Genomic DNA, 27,652 nt, shown 5'->3' on the forward strand with positions numbered 1-27,652 from the left:
TACATGTTAAGCACTTGATATTTAATGGATACTCTCTGTATACAAGTCTCCATTTCATTAAGTATAAGAGTAATGTCAAAACCGGATCTCCGTTAAGAGAAAAGAAAAAAAAAAGTAGATTCGTACACATGCATGTGAATTTAACATGTAATATAAACCTTTGTTGGGCAAAACACCAAATACAAAACAGCAACGGATAATATTACAAATACGCTAAACGGGAGAAATGCTCAGGTCAGTATTAGTGCAGTTAATGTTGTCATATCTACAAAACAAACCTTAAAATATAACAAGACAGGTCATTTGGGAATATTCTCATCTGCAATGCTGATGATTGAGGTGAAAATTGGTTGCATTATTAATGCTTTTTAGCATAGCTGACCATGTGCACTAGCATTGCATAAATCACTTCAGCCTTTCCAGGGTTGCTTTGGTTTCACAGCCTGTAAATGGTTTTTTCCAAATCCTCTTTTGCAGATGAAGCAGGAAACAGTTTTCACTTCCTGCTCAGTGCGTCAGAGGGCAGAACAGATAGTTGGAGAGTTAACATGTGAACAAGATGGAAGATCCATAAACCATTTCACAAGATCTCATGGAGAACAAATAGGATCCAAAACACAAAGCAAATACTACACTTTTGATTCTGTGTTCAATGTAGAAAATTGCCAAACCAATCACTGTTAAAAAACAAAAACAAAAATCTTGGCTCTTATGTTTCCAGCTCATTTCTTTCCCTTGTAACAGGCTCTGGTGTACAATATGATTCAAGAAGATTGATGACAACTTCGCTCTGATTTACTAAGATTCAGTGTTACGAGTGGTAACTCCCTCAAATTGATTGCACTTTTGGTTTGTGTGCGCTTTAAGGGCAATCAAATAACACATCACGGACACAAAGGAGAACCTCAACGAGAGGTTTGTGTGTATTAAGTACTGTTTACATGAGAAAACAGCTTCTTATTTGGGGTTTGTTTTCTTGAGTTCACTGTTGAGGGATTGGATAGAACATTGCAACAAATAAATGTGAACTTTGAACTTGAACTTGGGAGATGATTGCTCACAAAGTCAAAGCTGAGGGGGTTATAGGAGCAACAGAAAATATATTCCAATAAATTCCTCAAATAAAAGTCTGGGGCTGAAGAAATTCCTTTCTGCTGGTGGCAGAGCCAATTTGCACCTTCCTGTTTAAACATGTTCAAATCGACACAATCATGGAGACAAACCTTTTGAATTGCATTGTGTGTTGTACATTAATCTATTAGCATAAACCGCTGCTAGTGTTTCCTGGCACGCATGCCTGATGTTGCATATTCATGAAGACAAATGCTCTAAATTAATAGTGTGTTAGTCGATCCCCTTCCACATGTGTGCATACAATAACAATTTTGGCTATGTTTTAATGTATTCAAAACCAGGTTATTGGGGTTTTTTTTCTCATTTGATCTGAACACACAGGCACTTTGAATGTAAACATTAGTTTAGTTAGATATTGAAGCCTTGTAGTTCTACTTTAAGACAAAGGCTCTCTGTTATGTTTGTGTGGGCTTCTTGTTGCTCAAATTTTACATTTCGTTTTTTTAATGTTTATCTTTTTGGTATTTCCTTTAAACACAGTGACATGACTGAAGCAGAGTCACCAAACGCACAACATCCTTTGAATAATCATTCCATTGCACCAGATGGTGATACAGTATGGAGATATGCCTTCATGTGGCAGCAGAAACGAGAACAAACAACTTTTCTCATAAAAGTGGAATAGAAGCTATTTTGCCCAAGATACGAGCAGAAGTCCTTGCCTGAGATGGCAGTTATTAAAACAGCAGCAAAATTAATGTTTTCTGAACTCAATAATCACAAAAACGGCTGCAGGACCCTGGGGGAATTTGCAAGTTATTTACAGTATTTTATACAACTAATTATATAGATTATAAAGTACAGCAAGAATAAACTGATTCAGTTATATTGTCACAGTGGTAGTGCTGGCTTTTATGTGAGTTTTATCTCCAAATAAAGGCACTGACATTTAAAACAAAATTTTTTTTTAATACAATTACTGTACTATATACTGTGACTATGGAGCTAAAGCCAGCTTCGTCTAGCACAAAGCCTGAAATCAGCAGGAAAGAGCAAACCTGTCTCTGTCAAAAAGCCTCCCAGCACCTTAAAAGCCAGATGAAAGAAAATTACAGTGAAGATAGCTCTCCCTTTAAAAAAGAAAAAGAAAACAACGGTTTTGTTCAAGTCAACTTCTGACATATTTTTGTGTCATCTGTTGAGTGCTTATTGGATGTAGCGCATTCGCCTGTCATGCAAGATTTAAGTTAATTAAAAATTAAAGATGTCCTTAGAAAACTGTGTCTTCCTCTGTGCCACCATACCAAGGCGTGAGCCTCACTAAACAGGGTCTGGGATGATGAACCGCCTCTTCAGATTCACTCTCCGACGTCACAGAGTCCAGTGAGCTCAGAGACCCTGTGGGGGACCCTGACCCTTCGTATGCGTAAGTTCGGAGGCAGTCAAATGGGGGGACGTAAGGATCCTGATCAGCTTCTGCCAGCCTGTCCAGGATAAATTGCCTGAAGACCTCGTCCTCTGGGCCGATGAGGTGTGACTCTCGGAGGGACATCCGTATGCTGGCCCTGACATCCTCCCTCCGCAGCCTCCTGTCCCTCCTCCTGGGGTGGGGGCGCAGCGGGATGATGGGCTGGCAGAAGTCCAGGTTCGCTCTTCCAGCGCCCTTTCCTCCATAATAAAGCACCTTCTGCGACACCGTCTCAGGCAGTTCCAGATCCTTCACCTCCACCTCTCGTCCCTCCTGTTGCTTCCGCCTGTGTCTTCTCACCATCAGCATTAGAACTGACAGCACTGCAGTCACAACACAGTCGGAGATCATTACAGTTAAACACCAGGGCATGAGCTTAGTGGAAAAAAAAACATTGACGCTGCCTGATGGAGCCACACGTAGAATATAAAAATACTCAAAATAAACACGAGACAAATTATTTGTTGTGCATCTTGTCAAGGATGCAAAATCAAAGTGAGGACAAATGAAGCAATAAATTATGCTTTCGAATTTCAGCTCACACATTAAGAAAATTCTGCATATGGCACCGAAAAGTAAGTGTTTGTTTTTTTTGTTTTGTTTTTTTTCCCACCGCTGCATATTTACTGGCTATTGTTTTCATCAGACAGAATGTTAGCATAGCAGGTTTTGTCATTAATCTTTCATGTGATGGGCACAGGGAGGACACAAAGCAGCCGAGGTCATAATAAAGCTCTTCACTATGCAAACCCATCAACGTCCCAGGATGGCATTGCTGCTGATGTATTGCAACCAATACGCTCATTACCTGACATCATTGCTCTGCAAGCTTTCAGCATTTTAAAAGCGCGTGTTAAAGGCACGCTGGTGAGTTAATAAACACACAAACACAAAAAAAAATGGATTTAAATGAAAGCGCAAATTTGTTAATGAAAAAAAATCCTGCTGTTTAACACACAACCATACTTGCCAACATGATGTGAGATGGAAGTGCTTTACCTAAACAGCTCCGCTGCAAAAGAATAACTTTTTTTTTTTAACATTTCAGTAAAATTGCGGATTGATGGATTTCTTCAAAGACTGCCAGAACATTTTGGAAGTTTGATCTGTTGGTTACCCGACCAGATGAGTCGCATTACAATATGGTATCATTCAAAATCGTTAATGTTTTCTTTCCTCAAATATCCTCAGTCTACATCATTAGTGAAGTCTTCTGTGAATCTTCAATGCAAAAACAACCACCTCCTGAATTCGCTTCACTCTTGTAGTGTAAACAAAACAAGTTATATTTGCAACAAGGCCTGTAAAAGGAGTCATCTTTTTCAGCCAAACGTCTGTCTTGTCAATCATGACGATGCCTGGAGGAACGGCAGCTTTGTTTATCCAGCAGCCGCCTTTACATTGATGTCGTTTGGAAAATTTGAAGACAGATAAGTCAAAATCAGCACCTGATGTGTGTTCATTGGCTTGAAAAATAGGTCGGTGATATCTTTTCTCCCCTTGCTCCCCAACCAGGATCAATGAACAGTAGTCAGGAAAAAAAAAAAAAACAAGCACAGAAACAAAGACCTTGTACTTCTGAAATAACATTATTCATAATAAATGTTGACCTTCTATATATTAACAAAGCTGAATGTGACTTCTGGTGAAGTGGGAGAAATATACGACTGGTCTTAGTGCTATATTCACACATTTTTCAAATAAATAACTGATCGTCTCATCTTTGCTGCTGTAAATGTGATAAAGTGTTGATTTCTAAACTCGAGTATTCAAGTCTTTTCCGGGTATAATGATAGTATCATTTTGTGGCTTTCTCGACCAGGAATTAAAGTGTGGGAGAAGGACCTCTCCATCACAGAGCTGGTCCGCAACCTCCAAATACTTTGTCTCATGCCAATCCGAACTGTTACCCTTGTGGTTTTGCTCTCAAGCTTATCGTACAGGTGCAATTTGTCCACATTGCAGTCATAGTAGTCCACAAGTATATATTATAATAATAAGTATAATCTGGATTCCTTCCACCCTTAAACAGTTTTTGAAGGGTATTTCACAGGTCAAAATATATTATTTACATTATATTATTATACATATTTCATAATTTAACTATTTCTCACTGTGTTTCGGTTACATTCAGCACTAAAATGTGACGAATTATTTACAAAAAAATATATAGAAATGTCCACAATGTGTTTATAACTGATTGAATATGATATCACAAAATATCATATTTCACCATTAATTACAATGATAATAGCAAAACCTACATGAATGGCACTTATTTCAAAGTGCCATTAACTCAACTTTGCTAGTTTGGGAGAAAGGGAAGAAACAAGGAAGTTACTAAATATGGTCACTAATGGATCAAGATATAGAGTTAGCATCTCCCCGAGAGGCAGCCTGTTCCACACCTTGAAAACCACCATTGTGCACTCAAAAAACTACTAAAGGCTCTATTTGCTTACCTGACAGTGTGACCAGGCAGGCCAGAATCCCTAACAGGGTTTGAAGGCTCACCCCCATCGACAGAGCCAAGGCCTGGACCCCTCCTGAGGGACAATGACCAGCCGGCTGACAGCTGCACACACTGATGGTCAAAGTGCTGGTGCTGGAGAGTGCCGGAGAGCCGCTATCCACCACCACTACAGGCAGGAGGTAGTGGGTCCGGTCCTTGCGGGTAAAAGTACTCCTGCGTGCCACGATGCCGGCAGTGTTGTCTGAAAGTGATGTCAAGAGTGAGAGATGTAAACTTGGGCTTTCTTAAATGGATGAAAACATGAGTGCTGCTCCCAATGTGAGTGCACACATTTCACGGGGTGGGGTGGGGGTGATTTTGAAAATAGGAAGAAAAACAAGTGAGCCGACACAGTTAATGTGATTTCAAAGCTGATCCAAGTTTTCTGAGAGCCCTCAGAACACCTTGTCAAATCAAATATTTTGTGTGTAAATAAGTTAACTTGGGAAATTTGCTCGAGTTCCAGGTGCAGACTTCATCAAGGCACCGAGAGAGAACTTCATTAGAGTCAAATAAGCCTTGTGGCATATGGAAATGTGTTTTATTAAATGTGGTTCTTCTTGATTCATTATTCATTTTCTGCTTGCTGACTGGACCACTGTGCTTGCGCGGCTAACCACCCATGCTGTGTACCTGCATACATTTCATCCTGACTCATTCAAACATGCTGCATACTTAAGCAACATTGTCCATGGTTTTCTTTTTTTCTTAAAACCTTCAAAAGAAGGCTTGAATGCCCAGTGACTGCTAAGACAAGCAGTTCAAATGACCTGCTTGAGGGACTCTCAGTCTCCAAATATACACATACTCATCGATTTTCATCCAGAAGTGTGGCAAAACACATCTTTTCATCTAAAGTAAAAAAAAAAAAATGTTGCTGTCAAAAAAACATTTCCTCTATCTAACATTGTTAGAAGTTGTAGTTTGGCAGTTTTTCCTCCATTTTGTTCTTCCTTCAGTAATCACACAAGTATGGCCTTTTTCCATTTTTCTGAATTGACCGACAACATAGAAGGAAAATGTCATTAATTTTTGCCGTGGCATTTCTTGGTTTATCTTTTCAGAGTATATATACTCAACAAGCCACAATGAAATGAAAAATCTATCAAAGAGCTTAGATTTCTATTATTATGACATATATGATGTATTATTGTATATGATTTAGTACATACAATTGCTGTTATTGATAGATGTTATCTACTGATAATTCTGGGTTTTGGCTTTAAAGAAAAGAACCAAGACACAGGGCCCCACTCTTGGACACACTTTCTATTAAGCAATAGCTTGGCATTTTGGGAAAATATGCTTGTTTGCCTCTTTTTTTGCCAAGAGCTAGAAGAGGCGATCGATACCACTCTCACATGTCTCAATGCAAACCAGGAGGCGATACACCAGCTCCGTCTTGGCAAAGTTTAGCAAAGACTACAAATAGGAGACGAACAACAAATCTGTCCAAATGGAAATGAGAAATGTTCCGAAGGGGGGGGGGTTCACAGAATCGCACAACTTTAATGGACCAGTGAAGTCACACCACCTACCCAAAAAACAACGCAGCACATAACTTCTAAAACAAAACAAAACAAAAAAATGTATTTGGTCATTGTGACACTCCAATATATGAGCAACAATAATAAGTTTAAATAGATTCATGCTGGCCAACCCTACTTCTGGAGAGCCCCCGTGCTGCATGTTTTAGCTTCAACCCACCTGATTGTATTGACAGGCTCATTAACGGGCTTTGTTAGGTGCTTGGTGATGACAGAATGATTAGATTCGGGTGTCTTGAAGCAAGGAGCAAACTAAAGCATGCCGGGCAGGGGCTCTCCAGGAATAGACGTGGGCACCCTGATGGATAGTATTAGAGGTCGTGATTCTTTTTTAGCCATCAAATATACCCAGTGTTTTTACTTGTTTTATGTTTTTACTTTTGCATAACTGGCTTCTGGATGTCGCTACTGCAGTGGAGTGGACCCGGTGTGTATTTTGCAAAACAAACTCTTTCATAAAGAGAAAATAGATACTAGAGAATGTAAAAATTGTTTTTTCTTTCAGTAAGCCAGACAAAGCCGCCGTGACCTGATTTGGAATCCAAAGCTATTACGTGATATATTTGTGTGCCTCATTGTCTAATCGACTGCAACCTTGATTATCTCTGATAGTGAAGTTTGGATTGATGTGCTTCTCAGGGACCATAGAGAAGTAAAAGTGATGTCCTTCCACAGGGTCGTCTGGATCCACAGCACTGAGCAGCTGAATGAGCTGAGAGAAACAAAAACACATCAGTGAATAAACACAACAGGCACATGGCAGAGTTACTAAAGTTTATATGTATTAAACAACCTTTTGGGGTATTTTTTCAGATGCAAACAAAAACATTCAGAATATAAATGCTAACAATTTTATGAATGCAAGTATGGCAGTGGTTCCCAACCTTGTGTCCACACCCCCTTTTTGGGGATGCTGCAAAGAGACCACAATAAGGTGCAAAGCTTTTTAAATCAAATTTGCACATGTCAAAGAAAACCACAACAGGACGATCTATAATGTAAAATAGGCCTGGAGAGCCACTGCCACACTACTTTATGAATAATTTCCAATGAGTCAATTTAGGAGTTTGGTTGAGAGAGAGGGCAAACATTCTTAGGCAGAAAAGCTTTGAAAAAACTGCAATCTCAGTGCAAAATAAACAGAAGCACTACAATGTGATGGAACAAAACTTTAAGCAACCACATTCATGTTAATTTGGAATTTCACCAAGCTACAATAAATCACAAACATCAGAGCCTCATAATATACATACTTCTCCTGCCTGCGTCCCCTCACAGATATATGGCTGGTAATCTCTTGCAAGCCTTGGCACATTGTCGTTTATGTCCAGCACTTTGATGAACACCACCACAGAGGAGGATAAATGGTTCTGTGCTGTAGGAGTGAAGACAGACATTTGCTGGAATCCACTGGGTGCATGTATCACAGATGCTTTGTAAAAGCGCTGTCAAAATAACACTTAAGGATAATCAATGTTCAGTTGAATTGCATCATGACTGTCGGGCAAAAAAAAAAAAAAAAAGGCCATCAACTTCACACAGATTTTTACCAAAACAAGACAATTCATTGAACAGTAAAAAAAAAAACCCAAAACTGACACCATCATAATGATAAAAAAATTATAAAATATTACTTTACTCAATGATACATTATTAAGAAACTGAGGCCCAACAATGTTTTCAAGGGAAAATGAAAACCTTTTGTTGCGTTTTTATGTGTCGCACGTTGCATGTGTGTGTATGGTTGCATCACAAAAACAATCAACAGCACCCACTAGTACCCCAACATGAAAAACACAGCATGTTTGAGCGTTTCTGCAGCTTCAAAACATTGCCATGTAAATTCGAAACTTTTCTGAAACGAAAACACAAAAATGATACATTTTCACTTGAACCATTGTGCAAATGGGACCTGAGAAGTTCAATAAAACTACTTGATATAGTTCATGTTCAGTAACAGGCAATGTATAAATTGTCAAGAAATTTAAAAGTTAGTTGAATAATAGAGAAAAAAATTAAACATTTAAGACATAGAATAAATGGATAGGAAAGTAAGAAGTTCACATTAGTTGAATAAAATAATGAATAAATGGTTGAGATAGCCACTAAAAACAATGTGTAAATGTGAGAACAGGAAATATAGAGGTTGAAATCATCCTCAAAAGACTGTTCAAGCATCCAGAAACTTCATCTTTAAGGGCTTTCAGAAGAATCTACCACATAGTTGGAGTTTGCACCAGTGGACAATAGTGTTGCCACCATGTGGAATCAAGTCAATGGGATGAGAATTCTGACTGTTGTCAATGCTTTTACACTAGAAAAACACTTGATTCAAGCACTCGAGTATCGACAGGCTCGATAGAAAGGCAGCATTGGCAGCAGTGGCAGAAATAGAGTCATTAGGATGAGATGAGTCTGGGTAGACAGTGGCAAGCAATGTTCCGTCGACCTTGAAGAGGTTCTTGAGCACTATCCAGAGATAGAGAATAGATCATGAGATCAGCCTCAGGCTGTAACAAGCAGTAGATGCAGTTGCTGTTCCAGACTGTCATGGTTGAAAGGGGAGCTGAGCTCTCTGTATATCAGTTGATCTACATCTCTGCCCTCACCTACGTATGTGAACTTTAAGTCATGAATGGAAGTATAGGATCACTTATTCAAGCAGCCAAAATGAGATTTCTTCACTGGGTGGCCTGCCTGACCTTTTGCGCAGGGTTTGGGTCAAATCCAAGACGAAGCACGAGTGTTACATTTTAATGGAAACAGTTCACATGGTGTTTTGATTTGGAAGTCCCTGGACGCCTCCCATTGGAGGCGCACCAGTCACAGGCGACAAGGTCAAACCAGGACCTGCTGGAGAGATTATATCTCTCAGTTGTCCTTGGAATGGCTCGGAGTCTCTGAGGAGGAGCTATAGGAATTTACAGCAAGAAGGAATTCTAGGCTTATCTAATATCCGCAGTGCCATGAGGTGCCACATGGAATGAGAAGGTTAGCAGATAGAGTGGCGGATATTTGAGCTACTTACCACATTCATGGGTAATCCTATGATGGCGACTACGGTACATTGAGCTTTGTAAGATTGCAAAGGTCAACACACCGCTGCAGTATACTATGGACAGGTTTCACTTAGACAGTGGTAAATACTTAGAAAAAAGTCTTTACTTGTTTCCTTGGCTTCAACAGTCACGTTGTGCCAGCTTGCAGCCTCTCGATCCAAACCTCTTGCGACAGTTATAGTCCCATTGTTTGGGTCTATTTTGAAAGCTTTTGTGGTCTCACTCCTTTTGTCAATTGAATATCTGGAAGAAAAATCACAGAGATGCACATTTAGCAGGCAAGGTTGTTTTCTGGGCACACAAAACTATTGCAATACCAGGGAGAGATTAATTAGGCAAACTGCTCAATTTTTTTGGTTCAATCTATTGACAGATGTCCAACTAAACGGATATAGCCACACAAGCTTGTGCGATGCAACAAAAACGTTGTAGGAACACACACATTTCATGGACACACATATGTGTATGTTTTCAGTTTGTTGTTGTTTGTTGTAATGACATTGATATACTGTAAAAGCAGGTTGATTGGGGACACAGAGGAAGAGAATGGTTTTTGGCAACATCGGCTCATTGTGTCACTTGATTTTTTTTTTTCTCTTCAATTGAAAATAAATCTAGCAAAAAAACACATTTCTTGCTATTGCATAGGTCCTTCACATCATCATACCTTAAGCACTCATTAATATAAGTGATTATAGTACCACGGTGAATTAGAGGAACAGAGTAATGAATCATTTCTGAGAGCTACTTCGCTGATAACAACATGGGAAATAAGCCAATTTGACCACCGCAACCTTAATCATATTTACTGGAACTGTGGAAACCCCTAAAATGTCAGCCTGAATTTATTAATCAATGAGAGACTGTCACCAAAGGGACAGTAATAGACGCTACACTGAGGATGATCTGCAGCACCTGCCACTCTTAAGCTCTGTTGAGATGGACTACAAGCACCAGCAGTGCTGCTGTTTCCTTTGCAACGTGCCCCACTTGCAAATGACTGCAAATCTCAATTCCATATGCCACCTCGTACGGTGCTTTATTACATTCCCACGTCCTAGCCACGTCGCTTTGTGATAATACCGCAGCAATAGATAGAAAAGCCTGTGAGGTATAAAAAAAAAATGGCCATGATTTATTCAGTAGGGCTCATTTCCTACTAAAGTAATATGAGATAAATATGACCATGTACAGGGTATCTAGAGATCAAGGGTAAAAATGGATGCACTGAGCCACTAACACTATTTGAAATGGAATGATTTTTCACCCTGTGGAGGAAGCTGTCAAAAGACGATTCACCCCCACCCGCTTAGGTGTCTCCCTCGTCATTGTCATACTGGTAGTTGGATTTTGGATGGCAGATGCCATTCTTCAAATTACCTGATGGGATTGTTGACTGCGTCAGTGTCTCTGGCGCTGACACTGCCAACCACAGTCCCCACAGCAGCGTTCTCAGGAACTTTCCACTCGTAGAGGGGTGAGAGAAAGACAGGGGGCTCGTCCACGTCCTCCACCACAACCTTCAGAGTCGTTCTGTCCATGAACTCGTCCAAATCCAAAAAACGAGTGTCATTTGTGTGATCGTTGACTGCCTCCGCAGCTATGACGAAACGTCTCTTTGATTCATAGTCCAAAGGCTGAGAGGAAAGAAATCCCAGTTAATATTGATACAGAAAGCAGTTTCAACCCGAGAGGACCTTGTTTCTCTCCATTAAACGCACTTAAAGAGTCACTGCTTTTCAAATGAGACGGATGATCATTCCACTGAAAGCAAGACGTGACTAAAACCGGATGTTAAAATTGTTTAGTCGATGCCAATGAGCAACCAGCTGTGAGCATGCACTCAAACAATGCTTTGCTTTTGATTAACATCACAATGGTAGAAACAAGAACGCAGCATGCAAACCATTACAACATTCTTACAATGAGTCAAACAGTCATTAATGTTTGTTTGTAATTTCATTATTGCTGTAACTAAAAATTCAATTCCATCTAAAGCGTCAAAAACATGAATAAGTTCGGTATTTCTCGCTACTACATGCCTTAGAATCAAATTTATTTAAGTGGTTTTTTAGAGTACATGTTTTGTTGATTTTTCAAAAAAAAATTTGTTTAGACTGATATTTGTTGCTCCATGGATGCCTTGGCAATTAATGTTTCACTATATCGAATGTGAAATAAACACAAGGAATGCGTTTCACTGTGTGGTTTTATGCTGTGACATGTCCGCCAGTTACGTTTAAGCAGCTGTTGTCGCTGTAAATAGCAGTGCGGAGCAATGTTTAAGTTTTTTTTTTTTTTTTTTAATTAGCTTGTTTTTTTGCTTCATGTTAATTAAACTTAAAAAGAAAGGTGGTAAACATTCTTAAAGTCATGTTTGAGAATAAAGTGGTTTTTCTACATATATATTCTGGATAATCTTTGTGGAAACACACTGATGCAGAATTTGTTTTTATTGCATCAGCTCTCCAGACCTTCTACCTCCAGCCAGAAAATAGAATCATCATTATTGGAAACCAGTCCTGGAACAAGTGTGTTCCATGTAAACTATGTTGAATGATTAACCAGTCACTTGTCAGAGCACATGCAGTGTGTACACTAGAGGACCCAGTACAAATCCCCCAGGGGTGCCGGTATTGAGTGTAAATGGTGGAAAATTAGACAATTGTCCAAAATCCACAACCCAGTTGCGAAGAGCAAAGTGATAGATATTTTACATGGATTGACCTTGTCCAGGAGAATCACTCCTTCCTGTGTTCCTGGGTCTGTTTTGATGATAAACGTGGAGGTTTTCTCCAGGTCATCCTCCAGACTATAGGCCATTCTGGCATTGATGCCAATGTCTCCATCCTCTGCCATAATCCTGCCAACTGTGGTGCCAATGGCTGCATTTTCAGGGACGGCGAAGGCGTACAGGTCTGAAGACAGGGAAACATTTTCAAAAGTCATCCACATCATTAGGCTGAGAAGGTGAATGTCGGAACAGAATATCAAAAGGAATACAAAATCTCTCTGCTACCAAAAGTGGAAATTGTGCAAGGTACAATGATAAATTGAGAAGGTGATTTTTTTTCTTTTTTGTTGAGGACAATAACATATAAAACATGAGTTTGTCCACCAACAAAAAAGAAAAAAAACTTGGAAACAGAACATGACAGTAAAGTTGTTAATAGCTAGTCACAAGAGCCTGCTGGGGTGTAAAATGATAAGGAGGAAGAGCATTGTGGTGGAGGGTCAATTTGTGTGAGTCACAGATAAGTTGTGGCAACTCCCCATAATCCGAGCCTAACTCTAATAAGAAGATGAGAAAACGTGATAGTGTCTTACAGCGACTCCATTTGGACGGTTGCCATAACTAGGAAGGGACTCAACAGGCAACCAGCTGCTCTTAAAAAAAAAAAAGCCTACTGATAATCATTTACAATTATGTGACAAAATAGAGGGCACAGTTCAAAGTGAAGTGTGGCCATACAATATTTATAAAGCCTCTGGACCGAACATAGAATCCATGGGATACAGTATTACGTGCATTGAATGCGAATGTGACGTTAATAGTTAAAAGCATCATCCTTGCTGTTCTCTTCCTACAGAATTGATTTCTTCCCACAGCGTTCATTTAGTGAGGTTTATCGCTGAGAAGGCGAGGTTTGTTTCCAAAGGTCATGACAAATGTCCTTTCATGTGTGAATGATTAAATTCATCCAGAGTGTGGCACACATGCACATGCAGATGAGCAGCAGAGCAGCCCCATCTCCTCTCGCTGTCTCTTTTACTCCCTTTCTCTCATTCTTCGACTGTCTCCTTTTTAATTTTGGCTGCCGGGCTGAGAAACGTGGCGTGCACAGCCGACTGCAGCGCTGGCAGCACAAACCACCCACCCGAACCAGAGGAGTGTGATCAAATAAATACCTCGTAGGTATAATATTAAACATGTCCTCACAGTCTGCAACGCTTTGTACTCTTTCATTGATTCCCCGAGTGTGTATGGCCCGGCGTTTGCATCACTGTGAGTCATGTAAGTGACTCACGGTGCTGGAATGTGGGTCCATTGTCATTGACATCAGTCAGGCTGACGGTAACCGTGGTGGATGAGGAGTAACCGCCGCTGAGGCCCAACATATCCTTCACCTGCACCACCACCAGGTACTGCTCCCTCGCTTCACGGTCCATGTCAGGCCAGGATGTCACGATGATCCCTGCATGTAGAGGAGGCACACAGAGGCAGGATCAAATGCATCTGTGGGTGATTCTTTATGCCCCCCCCACCCATCAAAGTTAGCATCCACAAGTTGAGAGCACTGCTGTAGAGTAACAGCAGCACAATAGATGTCAAATCTACAAATCTAATCAGTACGAGAAATAATAACAAGTCCTTCAGATGACTTAACGCTTCCTCTGTGGGGCCAGGTTGGAAGCTGAGGTAAACAGAATAACAATTAAAATCGCAAGATTTAGAAAATGAACTTCCCTTTCATCAAAAACAAGACAGTTTGCAGCTGAGAAATTAATTCTGCTGAACTAGTCTCAATTGTCTTCATTTTGTGTGCTTTCTGCAAACTTTACCAGCTGTCCCCTTTAAAGTACTTTTAAAATTAAATCTGACACTTTTTGAGTGCTTTAATGCATTTGTATGGAAAACTGGGAAGCATCTGACTACAGAGCACACAGTATATTTGACCTCCTTAAAAAAAAAAAAAAGTAGTTGTATTTGCAGATGAAACCATTTATTTTTTTGTCTTAATTTTCTACCATGAAAACCAAATCTAAGTGGCGATAAAAAAAACAACTAAATATCCCCACACTTCTCCTCATAGGTCAACTGAAGCCATGAGCAAAACTACAACTTGTGGTTTGGAGTCAGCTGCTGCCTCAATGAGAACCAACAATCGCTGATCTAAAAAGTCAGATTTTTTTTCCCATTTCACATATTGTATTCATTTACATTTGAATATGTTCGCTTTTTTTATTCAACATCAATGATGCCTTCCCCCCCAACTCTTCACAGTTCATGTCAACGGTTTGTGTGGGAAGCTTTGACTGACCTATGTATGACACAAGAAAATTGTGTAAATGTACATTCACGGACGTTAGCTGAATCAATTTTCCATTGTGGTGTGAACTTCTACTGCTGGCCTAAAAAGTAGCTTCATTGGTCAATAGTTGATTTAAAAGAAGAAAAAAAAACTTATGGAAAATATATGCAATTTTTCAAAGTGAAGAAAAGTGTCAAACTTGTCTAAAAAGCCCAAAGACATGATATTAAAAAACAAACAAAAAAAAATAAACTAACATGGAGATGAAATCCAGGCTTTGTTTGTTGAATTTGAAAACCACTGAAATGAAAAACTCTCTGTCCGCATTCTCGTACCTGTCTTTGGTTCCACGGAGAAGTACGGCTCCCCCTGCAGGATGGAGTAAATGAGCTTGGCATTGTTTCCAAACATGGGATCATCAGCATCTGTGGCTGTCACCTGGGCCACTGTGGTGCCTGGGGGAGGAAGCAGGGGTGCAAGGGGGATGGGGTGGGGGGGTGGGTCACACAGTCAGAGTTAGCTCAGGCGGCAGTTCCAGTCGACGGGGAAATAAAGTGATTACGCCACAGTCCCGCAGGGTCTGTCTGTCTGGCTCAGGGGGGGAGCGGTGGAAACGGAGAAGGGGAGCAAGGTGGAGTTAGGGAAAGGATGTTGAGGAAAAAGGCGCAGGGAGGAGGGGGGATGAGGGGGCTGCGTTGGCCTTTCACAATTCGAGCGAGGCTGTGCAGGTGTGCGTGAAAACCTCTCCAGACCTATCCAACATCTCACCGTCCACCTGACCCTACACTTCTCCCGACTTCGCACTCATTCAGTTTTACCTCTCTATCTTCTTTTCACACTTGCTACCCTTTTCCACGGCGGCCATATCCTTGTCCTCACCTTGCTTTCTATGCTATTTTTTCCATCATTCCTCTCATTCTTCACTCAGTCTTTCACGCTGGATTTATCTGAGCAGTTCTTATTTGTCGACGCCCTCACTCCAACCTTCCCCTCTCACTCTCTCTTCCCAAGTCAAATGCATTATGATTTATCATGAGCAAGATATTATGCTGCGAAAGCAGATTACATATAAATTGAAATGGTAATGTTTGTGGTATGAAAGGGCAGTGGTTATAATAACATTATTTAAGAAATGTATCCATAAAGGCATCTGAGCCACGATATGAAATGCAATACTTTTAACTTCCTGAATGAGGACAGATGACAGACATTCACATAACCTTTTGTTCATCATCTTCTGTCAGGATTTAATTTTAGGAAAATTAATTTTGGGTGTAGGTCGTTTTGTTCTATCTGTATGAAATGAAAAGTTTTACTTTTGTTTGAGAATATATCAGCTCTAATTTTATGATTTGTACATTAGGTTCCCAGAAGAAATTCCATCATGAAATCGTAAACATTTAGTGGATCGCAAATGTAACTAATAACTACTGAAAAGAACTCAAACATTTGCTGCTCTACAATACTGGTTGCATGGCGTTAGCCACAAAGTAGCGTATACTATGGAAACTCCCTCAATAGGTAGTGAAACAGATCCTATTTATTGACGTATTTATGTATTTATTGATGCATTTATTTATTTATTTATATTAAATTTAAAGCATTTAATGGTCCTCTTAACTTTTTATTGTTAAATAAACTTTACGTATATCACATACGTATCCATTAGTCCTAGCAATGTTTACTTTTACTTTACAAACTAGCTAACAGTTACATTTGCATGCTGCCATCAATGAATCAGGCACATTATACTACAAGATGTGGGTTTTTTTTTTATTATTAATATAGCATTACTATATTTGTGAGGCACAAATGAATGACTTTAAAGATGTATCTTTACTTCTGAACTTGTAAAAAAAAATACATCTGCATGCAAAGAAACTCCACCCTGGCCATTAAGAAAGGCATAAAAACAGTTTGTGATGCATACTAAATTAAACCAATTTTTCTATAGCTAAAGTAGCCTAATGTCATTAGCCTGACATGCTTGGGGCCTGAGGTAGGAAAGGTTTGTAATGATAAAAGCAAGTGAAAATTCCACTGGTGATGGGATCTGACACATAAAACACACAATCCATGTTACATGTCAGACTTCCGGAATATCGGATGTAGGTGGTATATCAGGCAAAATCTTAAGAGAAGTACATGTAAATAGATTTACAATAAAATATCCATTGCTTTTAAGAGCAGGTCAAAAATGAGAAAGCAGAAAACCTATTATAACAAATTTTCTTTGTTGTATTCCAAACTCTAGCTTTGTGAGGATATTCCAGATTGTTTTATTTGCTGTGAAGCTTCATTACGTTAGATAGCATTATCCACCAGCATGTCCATTTCTATGTTACCACATGCCACGTTGTGCTTGTGGGGGCTCAGCGCTCCATTCAATCACTCCATGGTAAACACATGTAAACAAACATGCTTCTTGGCAGATTGTTCTCATGTTAACAGGAGTTAATGCATGCAAAGCCCACATTTGATTACTTCAGTTTGACATCATGTCAAACAGGACTAATCTTAATTTTAGGACCTTAGTAAATCAGTTTGCTGGCTACAAAAAAAGCTGTTATCCCCACACATGTAGAATTGAACTAATTAGACGATATTGGCTTTACAAGAATCTTTGTTTTGGTTTTCCAGAGTGATACTAACTTTCACATGTTAGTATAAGTCAAAAAACACTAGAAGTTTAGATGACCACGATCAAACTTTCCAGAAGGGGACATTTGGTGACACTTTTAAATCATACTGGAAACCAGTATAATAGGTGTTTCAATATCATGGGGAGCCTTTTCTATCTTTCGTCAAGCTTACCAATTGGACACATCTCTGGGATGCTGTACACATACGGCTCGTTCTGGAACTGGGGAACATTGTCATTGATGTCCTGCACCTTGATGATGAACTCAGACTCGGGCTCCTCTGGCTCATTGGACCTCCTGTTGATAGCCTGGGCTTGAAGGACATAGAAGGCCTTTTCCTCTCGGTCAAGCTTCTTTCGTGTTCGGATCTCACCAGAATATTCATCAATCACGAACACGTCTCCAGCGCCTTCGCCTGAGAGTATGTACTTGATGGCAAACTCGCCACGGTCTGAATCAGATTTCAGCTACAAAGAGAGAATATGTGCAAGCCGGACGTTAAAAGGAGAAAACATGCATTTTCAAAGAAAAGTGCCACATCAAGGACATGGCAGACATTCAATATGAAGCGGTACCTGGCCAATTACACGAGGAGAGGGATCTTCCTCTGGGACAAACAGCTGTTTCCAGATCCAGCCTCTCTTCAGGCGACGGTGCAGATGAGTGGGCCCCTGGGCCAATTGTTGGGCTTCCAGACCCTGAGTACCTCTCATATCGCTCAGCACTCCGCCAGGAATCATTGAAAAGACCGTCACCACAGCCAAAACACTCGGAGTGTTCATCTTTACCGTCCATCGGTACATTTCCTCTGCATTTCCCATAGCTAGTGGATAGAAGATGGAGGTGTCACGACTCCAGTACAACTGATTCTTCATTCACCAATACAGTATCTCATGATCCAGGAAGTGCTGCCTCCCATCTTGTCAGCAGTCGGTTTGTATGCATGCTCACAGCTCTGAAATAAAAAGTTTACAATTCAGTTAATGTCTGCAGTGACAGATTCGGTGCAGAGCCCAGGCTTTGCAAAGTAAAACTGAAATATCTATTAGAGTGACATTAAAAAGTGTTTAATTATACAACGTGTATGGGAAGTTTCACTGTTTTATTGCTACAGAAGAAACAACGTGGAATTAAAAGTAAGCTCATTATAAAGCGGAGCTAGCAACAGTGTTCATAGTCTTTTATTTATCACTAATAATATACTTGTGCCCCCAAAAAATCTGGTAAAAGTATAAGTTGATTTCACGTATTGCTTATTCAAGTGGAAGTAGTGCAGCCTCTAAAATGTGCTCAAACAATTAAAATGTGAAAAGCAGCTCTTTGAAGGACATGTCTAGAGGCCATTTTTATTCTTTCAGCTGACTACTTTAAGCATTTCTTTTATGGAGGACCGGCGATGGGCATCAGTGCCATAATATGAATGTGAGCCCCTGGCTATGAACGCCCTGAAGGCCTCTCGGTGTACGCCTTCTGTCAGAAATATTTCAATTCATGTGATGGCTGTATAATAGCCTTATTTAATTTTTCAACCATGTGTGAGCCCACAGATTTATTCGGACAAATTAGTGGGTTGGAAATAAGGATCATAGAAGCACACAATTACATATACTGTAGTTATTAGTGAGCACCTACAATACAGTGTTCTTGGAAACCTATTGGGGAGCTGCACACTATCGCACAAACAAAAGCATCAATCTCTATACTAAATCATGACTAAACAAGCTTTGGCAGGAGGAGACAGTTTATATGTATGTCTAACCTACCTCCTCATTATTAAAAGCTACAAGTCAGAATTTTAGAAAACTGTAAACAAAGTTAATCACAGTTGTGTACTGCATTAAAATAATGACAAATATACTCCAATACAATACACTCCAATATAGACCATACAACTCATTTTAATAGCTTTGCAAGCTTTTTCCACAATAATAACCTCTCAGATTTTACTTGCTTCTTTCTCGAAGGGAACATTGATTTTCTCTTGAAGAATATTTGCATTATTCCATAATAAAAAGATTTAAAATATAGTAAAGTAAAATTAAATTTTTTCACTTTTGTATATGATTTGTATTGCTTCTAGCTGTAGAATTATTTTGGAATTTATGGTTGTCTTCAAAGTTTATCCCCACAGTTCTACACAGTGAGACTTATAGAATAATATATAGTAAGTGAGTAATAAATATACAAAGCCTAACATGTCTCCCAATGTATACAATATTGTTAATGATGTGGGTGCTTTCTCCACTGATATAATCAATATGATCTACCCATGATAGTGTATAATCAGTCATAAACATGAAGAATTTGAGCTCAAACACATAATTAATTGTAAAGCCAGATGTTTAGTTCAAAGTCACTATTATTTCCTTCTTGTTTTCCCCCAAAATCCTGGATTTATTTGTTTTAATATTCAGACAATTTAATTGCACTGAACCATTTTTTTTCAAGGATTTCTAACTCTTGGTGAACAGTATACAAAAATGTGTGCATATCTTTACATAAATCATCAATATAGTAAGCCAGTACAAAAAAGTTCATATATGGTGATGAGGAATGAATCTGCAACTGCTTTTCATCACATTCACATACATCACGGTCAATACACAGCTTTCTCTGTGGTTACAACTGTTCCGCATTTGACGTCATTTTTGCACTCTTACGTCTGTTGTATGTAAAAAGCACTCATGAATGGACAAAAGAAACTGTTCTATGTGTCATTCCTCTACCCATTCGTCCAAGCTTGCAGTGAGCTGGAGCGTGTCCCAGCTGACATTGGGGGAAAGAACGTATACACCCTGGACAGGTCAGTGCACAGTCCATTACAAGGCCAATACATAAAGCACAACATCACATACCGAGGGCAGTTTAAAGCCACCAATCAACTTAACATGCATGACTTTGGATTGTGGGTGGTTTCATTGGAAGGCAGTACTGCTGACCACTACATCACTACATGGTGCCTGGCCACCCCAGCAATACCACAAATGCAAGCTAAAACCAGACAAACATATTGCTTCAAAAAATATGTAAGGATTATAAACAAAGTAACAAAGTGTATCCCATGTAATGCTGCCTTTATAGGGCAGAGATCAAACATAAGGCCTGTGCATCCAATCCAGCCAGCCAAACTAAGCAAATTGTGAAAACTGCAACAAAAACATTGATTTGTTTTTTTTTTTATAACATATTTATTAAGATAAGTGGACACAACTCAACACTTAGACCCGAGATAAGACATCAGTGATCCTGCCATGAAAACTAACTACCTTCTTGCTCAAAGTCCTATTGTCAGGGTTAATTTGTAAAAACATGCATAATGCAACAGCGATTGGATATGTTGGTTTTTTTTGACATTTCACTGGATTTTGCACCAAAAGGTTTCAGTAAAATGGGCTTTGTGTCGAGACTGTAGACATTGTCAGGAATATTATTTATTTTGATCTTATCTTATTTACTTATTGATGAATGGTGGAACATTGAGCACTTTGTTTTTCTTCGTCACTGGACCAATATCTGCCTGTCTGGTTCACCGTGTGTATTTCTGATATGCCATATGCAATCAGAAACCTTGAACTTTTAACCTGTTTGGTTTTGAGGAAAATATAGACATTTTCATCATGTATACTCTCGTACATAACAAAGAAAAAGCCGAAATTCAAAGATTATTATGGCAATATTTTAACTGTTTCACTGACTCAAGATGAAATCTGGCTTTATGTGGCCCCTGATCTAAAAATGTGTTTGACACCCCTGGTCAAGATATCAAATAACAGGTAAATCATAATTGCCAGATCAAAAAAAAGGTTAAGGTAATAGAAAGTAGTGGATAATTCTTAAAACAAAAAACAAAAAAAACAACCTATGATGTCCTGAGGGAATCAACTGGAAACAAGTGGAATATAGATATTGATACCTATTTGAAATTGTAGGTTATATTAAGGCTGCAGTGTGTTCAATTTTTGCCATATATGTATGTTACAGTGCCACTGAGAACTTAGACTGATAAACTAAAAATGCAGTTGTTTGCATTATTATAAACTTGTCATGATAACTGCTCAGTGAACATGTCACCCGCCATTCATACACCATTTCTGGCAGCTGCCATGCAAGTTAAAATCAATATTGTGACTTGGAGGAAGCTGAACTCGTGTTTGTCTGACATTTAGCTAAAACAATTAAATAAAACTGACTTATATGAGTCCATAAAGATTTTATCATATCAAATCCCCAAATCCAATGAAGAAAGCTCGAGTGAAATTTTATTTTACCGAGGGGAAAAAAAAGGGCAAACTCTTTGTCTGATCTGGTTCTTTCTGTTTGGCATCCTGCACAAGGCAGCTGAAAACAGCCCTCTGTTTTGAATTCAGACAAGGCTCTGCATTGAGCTTGGTTGGTTGGGGCGTGGGGGGGGGGGGGGTGCAGATACAGAGCATCATTCCTAAAGCATGACACTGCACTCTGCAGCTGACTAATGAAGACTTCTAATTAGATCAATGTCTCCACAGACATGGAAAACAGAGACACACATGCCTCTGACAAACTATGAGTCAAATCGATGCACCAATTATAACGTGCACCCAGATCAGGGTCAGGAGGGTAAGGACAATGAAAGTCAGACAAGACAGCAAATTAGTTAAGACCACACAGATGCACACTCTCACTCTAAGAATCCTGTGAAACTTACAGACACTTTTAACCCGAACAAAGTCATCAATCTCCTTTTTTATACATGTGGATAAATTGTGTTTTTTTCCCTTTCTATTTGCTACAATAACCATCAGCTGTCAACAATGTGTTCACATTTCACTGTCTCGGAGCCACCTTGTCACCTCAGGTTGCAAAGGATTATTATCACTTTTAACAGTAAAAACAGTAATTCCTCATTGTTAGCAGCATTATTTCTGTCTCGGCTGCGTGGGTGCATCTGGTTTCAAACTATGAATCATTGCTAACTTTTGTCTCACATCGTCACTTACTTGGGAAAAAGCAGCACAAATTATTTATTGAAACAAACCCTGAACCCGACTTTATACTGCTCTCCGGTCACGTAGAGAGCCATACATCAGCACTCAGTGGGATCACTTGTTATTAAGAGCTGGAAGTCACAACAGCCATAATTCTGAACCATTTTAATGGAGTTTTTTTTGACACTGTAATATCAGCACATAACATACCCACCATCACAATGTAGATACTTTAGTCTGGAGTGCGAGACTGGAACCCAAGTACATGCATTTTTAGCCCGAGCACAATATTTTAAATATAGAATATACTTCACCAAGTTGTTTTCCACATTTATAGTACTTGCAGTATAAATGCTTTAATAGCTCATAATGTTCATGTTTAATCTTGTAAAACTAAATTATCTGCCAAGACCCATTTGTAATGAGCTGATAAAATCAATTACTGAAGCAGGCGTGTATATTTGAATTTTCAATTTCGACATGTAACATGAATAATTGTAAGTATTTGTGCTCATGTGTGCCTGTACAGGCTGTATTCATATCTCCGAGCATTGTGGAGTGACATTCCAATTAGTGGCCAGTGAATCGTGAGCTGTTATGGTCTTTTCGTAAGGCTGCCAAGCATGTGCCCATACAGAACGCCTTGAGCCAAAACTAGACAATAGCCCTCAATGAGGTTACTGGGAGCAGCTACTCACCTGCCAACATGCCAAGGAATCTGCCTCAAAATCTTCCTGGGTGTATCAGGCTTTAGAGCACGGCTGAAATAAGTCACAGGTCAACAGATGTTGAGATGCCAATTTGCCAAGATGAGCCTTTCGAGAAATAAATGATGAAATCCTGGGAAAATATAATGAATATGCACCCCCCCCCAAAAAAAAAGCTTCAGGTTCTGCAAATAGCTAAGGTGTTGGGAAGCAAGTAAAGCACATGTCCATGTGTGACAGCTATCCTGATAGTGCTTGATAACAATGGGTCCCTGCCAAAGTTGGATTTTAAAAGCATCATATGTGTGTACCCACTCCATAAATGCCTTTTGGAAAGCACATCTCTATTCTGAGCTTCAGGTGCATGAGTTCGGGAAGAAAATAAATTTATGAAAAATAAAAAAAATTGGAAATATAAAGAGAGGGGGAATATAATTCTGTGGTCAATTTTCCTCTTTCAAAAGAAATTCTTGTTCTACATGACATGCAGTACATACAGCGTGCCCTGTGGTTGACAGCCATTCATTACCTCTAATAGGCCTTTCTCCCATTTTCAGCAGACCTCCTGTAGCCTGTATGTACAGAATGCGGCTCCGCCACATGACAGAATGACAATGAGCTGCGGTTTCACCATGTTAAGCACTAGATGCTCTGAGACCGTCACATCATTTTCCTGTATGGTTATGTGTTGCAGCTAATAAAATGTCGCTCTTTTGCAGAAATGGTTTTCGGGATGCTATTAAAATGTGTCTAATGTGCCAACGCAAATGTGGAAACGCAGCAATAAAGTAAAAGGAGATTCCACTTGACTTTGTGCTTGACACATCAATCTCAATACAGGCAGCCAGCAATAACTGAGAACTAATGCCAACTTTGTATGAGCATTAATTGGGCTGTTTTTTCAAGCATCGCTCTTCTTGTTTAGTGCTAAATGTAATAATTGATTCAAGAAAAACATGAAAAGTGGAAATATAGATTCTGCCTTTCCTTGAAATCCTGAAGAAGAAAAGAAAATCACCTGTTAAGCTTCACTTCTTTAAGATCAAGCTTCCAAGACAGGAAAAAAGGTCCTTAATTGGTCATTTGGGAGGCTGTCATGAGACTGGCTGTTTGGTGTTCAGCTCCATAAAACAATAAGACTGACGTGGAGCTTTTTCCTTCCTAATTCAGGACCTCAAATGAGTCCAGAGACTGAACAAGAACAACAGGGGAATGTCAAGCCGCCGTGTACTTGTTAATAAGTGATTTGTTTGGCTTTATTATGCACACAAGTGGAAATCATTGCTGTTTAGCAAAATGTCAAGAATTTCCACCGACATTAATCAGGAAAAGGACGCCGTCCTATTATTTGTCTCCTTTATATTTCGTTGAAAACAATTAACTGATGCTGCCTAGTTATTATGGCGGAAAAAAAAAAAAAAAGATCAGTGGTTTTAACTAGAGGCAGTTATCTTTAAAAGACTTAATTATGACAAGAAAAAATGAAGTTTGTGACAAAACTTTCAAAGAATTCCAGACATCAATGTATTTAGAGATAAAACTTATCTGCATGCACTTTAAGGTACTGGATAAAGTGTTGAGCTGCTATGTTTATTTCACAAGTCGTGTCAGTCAACTTGTCTGATGGCTGGGAAGACACTAATGTTATTTTATGTTTTCCCACATTTTATGCTGCAATCATAATGCTCAGGCTGCATGATGCTGCAGCTGTTAGTATCTCAGCCTCGAGTCCTCAGGCTCCATGGTATTTCTGTCTACAGGTGGGTTTCCTCCAGCAGTGCTAAAAACATGCTGGGTGTGTTTGACTGTGATACACAGGCCACGTATCCACGGTGTAGCCAGAATTACCTCCTCCAATCAGAACAACCAAAATGATCTTCCAGTTACATAAAAAAAACAAAAAACAAAAACAACCTTCAATCTCCAGTAGAAATTCAACAAAAAGTAAGAAAGAACAGGTTCACAAATGCAGCGGAAATGGGATTCATTATCGCACTTTTCATTTTAATTTTGATTACTGAGAACCTGTAAGACAAATTGATTTAATTTAAAATTGTGATGGAAGTCCAAAGCATTGTTTACCAATGAAGTTGCTACATTTTTCAAAAGGGCATCGAATGTCGAAATCCATCTTGTGCAAATGTGGCAACCAACAATGCGGTTGGTTGTCCTTTGGGACATCATTTCATTTGAGATAAATTGTGGTAAAGACAAAAACATTGTTTGAAAAACTTAAATTCCACATCAGTTCAATATCATAACATAAAATTAGACCAGACCACTGAAAAAAAAATGCTTTCAAAATCCAACAGTATCCACAGTAACAGCCTCAAATCAAGACGTTAGTAGAACACACTGCAGTCGTTTACTTGTGAAAATCAGCTCTGGTTTCACTATAAACCCACTGTGTACAGAGTGTGATATTTACATTTTGACATGAAAAACAGTAGATTCCCTCTTATCTTAAAATCCAGAGATTTTTTTTATGTCAGTTACTTCTGACCTCAATTTTGAACATTTTGTGACCTGTGGTTTTTAACGGCACCTTTGACGGGTAAAATATAATTACCGTGACAACTAAGTCCTTTATTGTGTTTCCACACAAATTGAAAATGTATATTTTATTTTGAAACTTAAGTGACACACTGTGGTGTATCACTCAAAATTATGTGTGGACTTTTTAACTACTGTTTATCAGCATTAATACACTAGCTTGCTTGTGCAAAACGACACAGATCATAATTTTCAGGCTGCACTTACGTCGCTATTTTGGAAGGACGTCCATGTTTGAAACGGATATTTTTGCACTCAGCCATTACTGATGTAATTTGATCTGATCCCATCAGCTGCTTTGATTCTTTCACCATAACTCAAAATTATGATTTCAAAAGTGACAAAAAGAACAAAACTGAATTTCACACAGTTTTGACAAAGAGTTGAAAATAAATCTTTATAGGAACAATGTGAGACTCAAGGTGAATACAGATGAATTAAAAGATTATTCCAGTATAGTAACAAAGTGACAATATTTGTATTTTATTACTACAGATTTCTGGCTAAACACTGAAAGATGTTTTCTGATGTAATAGAGGCATATTTGCGTTTTTCGACCAAAACAATTGAGCTAATCAATAAAGAACATGTGCAATTGTTTTCAATTGTGCATTTCTTTTTTAACATGAACATTTGGTGAAAAGTGGAGTTTTGTTGCTGGTTGGTTCCACACAATGGTCACTTACTCAGAATGAGATGGAAAAAGTGTTTCTTAGTGTCTTTTTTATTTTCATTTGAATAAACCCGTCAGACTATCTGCAGCCATCTTTAGAGAGACATTAAAGTTCCTGATTTCTTTCTGTGACACACACAAAGGAATCCTGGATTCATTTAGCATTCATATCGAATAGTCTTCACTCCGGCTTTCAGATTGAAGACACGCTATAACTCCTTGCATATCTCCTTGTAGCCATTCTTGGAAAATATGTAAAATAGCACCTAAACAAACATCCTCGGACAAAAGAAAGTCCCCTATAAGATGCATAGTGTCCAGCCACACCCACCTGTTTGTGTGAGTCTCCTGTCCCTCAAGCCACTTTTCGCCAGGCGCCGTCAAGAGAGATCATCGCTGGGCGTGATGAGACACAATCTGCTTAACTAAATACCCTGGTACTGGAAAGCAATTCAGTCCACCACAATAGCAGAAGCGAAAGCCCGTGGTTCTCACAATGCGTAATCCCCTCCACTGATGACCACCCCCCCTTTTCTTCTTCTCCGTCGTCTTTCTCCTCATTTCTGTCCTCAAACTTCCCGGGGAAGAACAAACACAGGCTCTATTGTCTCGGACTCACATCTGAACACAGCAGAACACTCGGGGCCTTCATCACCATGCAAATAGTCACAGCCCGGACTTACAAATGCATTTCTATCCTCTTTTTTTTTTTTCCCCACCCCATTTTGGTGAACAATCCCGTGCTTATTAGAGTGGAGCAAGAGCACTGAGAGGAGGGTAATTCATCTACTGTAAGGTCACTATTTTTGCAAGTGATAGGACGGAAACAGCCTGTTTTTGTGACATTCAAGCCAAAGTGGCATGCTGTTCCGACATGCTTGGTCCGTGTGGGGCCACATTTTAAAGTTGACCTCTCATGACATGGAGTTGCAAAATCACTGGAGAGATTGCCTACGCTCCTCATTCCCCGAGCTGTTTTCTCCACCTGGTAAATGGGCCCAACGTAGTAAATAAAGAATGAATCAACTGTACCACACTCCTGCTCTTCTGCAGTTTTCAAGCACTCCAAACTGTATACGGTCATTTTTGTGTGTGTCACCATTTGGAATATGACAGAATTCAATTTTTTGATGTGAAATTCATTCAGCCAAATCACATTAAAAGTGACCCATTTAACTTTCAGTGGCAGAATGAGCACTTTTTGTCATCAAGAGCAAAGAACCAAGCCAAAGTTGTGTTTGCATTATTGATGGAAACATCTGTCGGACAGTTTGCAGCAGGTTCTTTGCTTTTTGAATGTGGTTTTCAAGAAGTTTGGGTCTCCTGGGCTCAGTTCAAGTCACTTTCCGTCTGTTTACTTTTTTCTTTTTTTCTTTTTTTATCAAGTTTGAATGCAGATTTCTTGGACTTCACATTAAGT

At 39.2% G+C, this 27,652-nt stretch overlaps 1 protein-coding gene across 2 annotated transcripts; it reads right to left on the minus strand.

Annotated features, from left to right (window-relative positions):
- On the minus strand, window positions 1–26,727 carry cdh19 (cadherin 19, type 2). 2 transcript variants are annotated; one of them, XM_080515027.1, is made up of 13 exons: window positions 26,564–26,727; window positions 22,998–23,060; window positions 17,911–18,290; window positions 17,508–17,802; window positions 15,029–15,148; window positions 13,689–13,856; window positions 12,388–12,578; window positions 11,041–11,297; window positions 9,767–9,903; window positions 7,855–7,976; window positions 7,196–7,313; window positions 5,005–5,256; window positions 1–2,865 (listed from the first exon to the last, which is right to left on the minus strand). In XM_080515027.1, the coding sequence occupies exons 3-13, from the start codon at window positions 18,208–18,210 to the stop codon at window positions 2,345–2,347; spliced, it is 2,481 nt and encodes an 826-aa protein (XP_080371153.1). In that variant the 5' UTR covers window positions 18,211–18,290; window positions 22,998–23,060; window positions 26,564–26,727; the 3' UTR covers window positions 1–2,344. The 2 variants fall into 2 exon arrangements, with proteins under 2 accessions (XP_080371153.1, XP_080371154.1); XM_080515028.1 differs by lacking the exon at window positions 22,998–23,060.
- Window positions 26,728–27,652: the final 925 nt, after the last annotated feature.

This window comes from Blennius ocellaris (assembly GCF_963422515.1).
Source record: "Blennius ocellaris genome assembly, chromosome: 19".
Taxonomy (NCBI): Eukaryota; Metazoa; Chordata; class Actinopteri; order Blenniiformes; family Blenniidae; genus Blennius; species Blennius ocellaris.

What these genes read in the sequence shown, in the direction of transcription:
- cdh19 (XM_080515028.1), bottom strand. Translation starts at nt 18,210, where the DNA reads ATGAAGAATCAGTTGTACTGGAGTCGTGACACCTCCATCTTCTATCCA. An exon ending in CCCAGAGATGTGTCCAATTG is followed by an intron (nt 15,149 to 17,507) that starts GTAAGCTTGACG and finishes TTCCTCCCCCAG; the next exon opens with GCACCACAGTGGCCCAGGTG. An exon ending in CTGCCTGGTCACACTGTCAG is followed by an intron (nt 2,866 to 5,004) that starts GTAAGCAAATAG and finishes TTGTGACTGCAG; the next exon opens with TGCTGTCAGTTCTAATGCTG.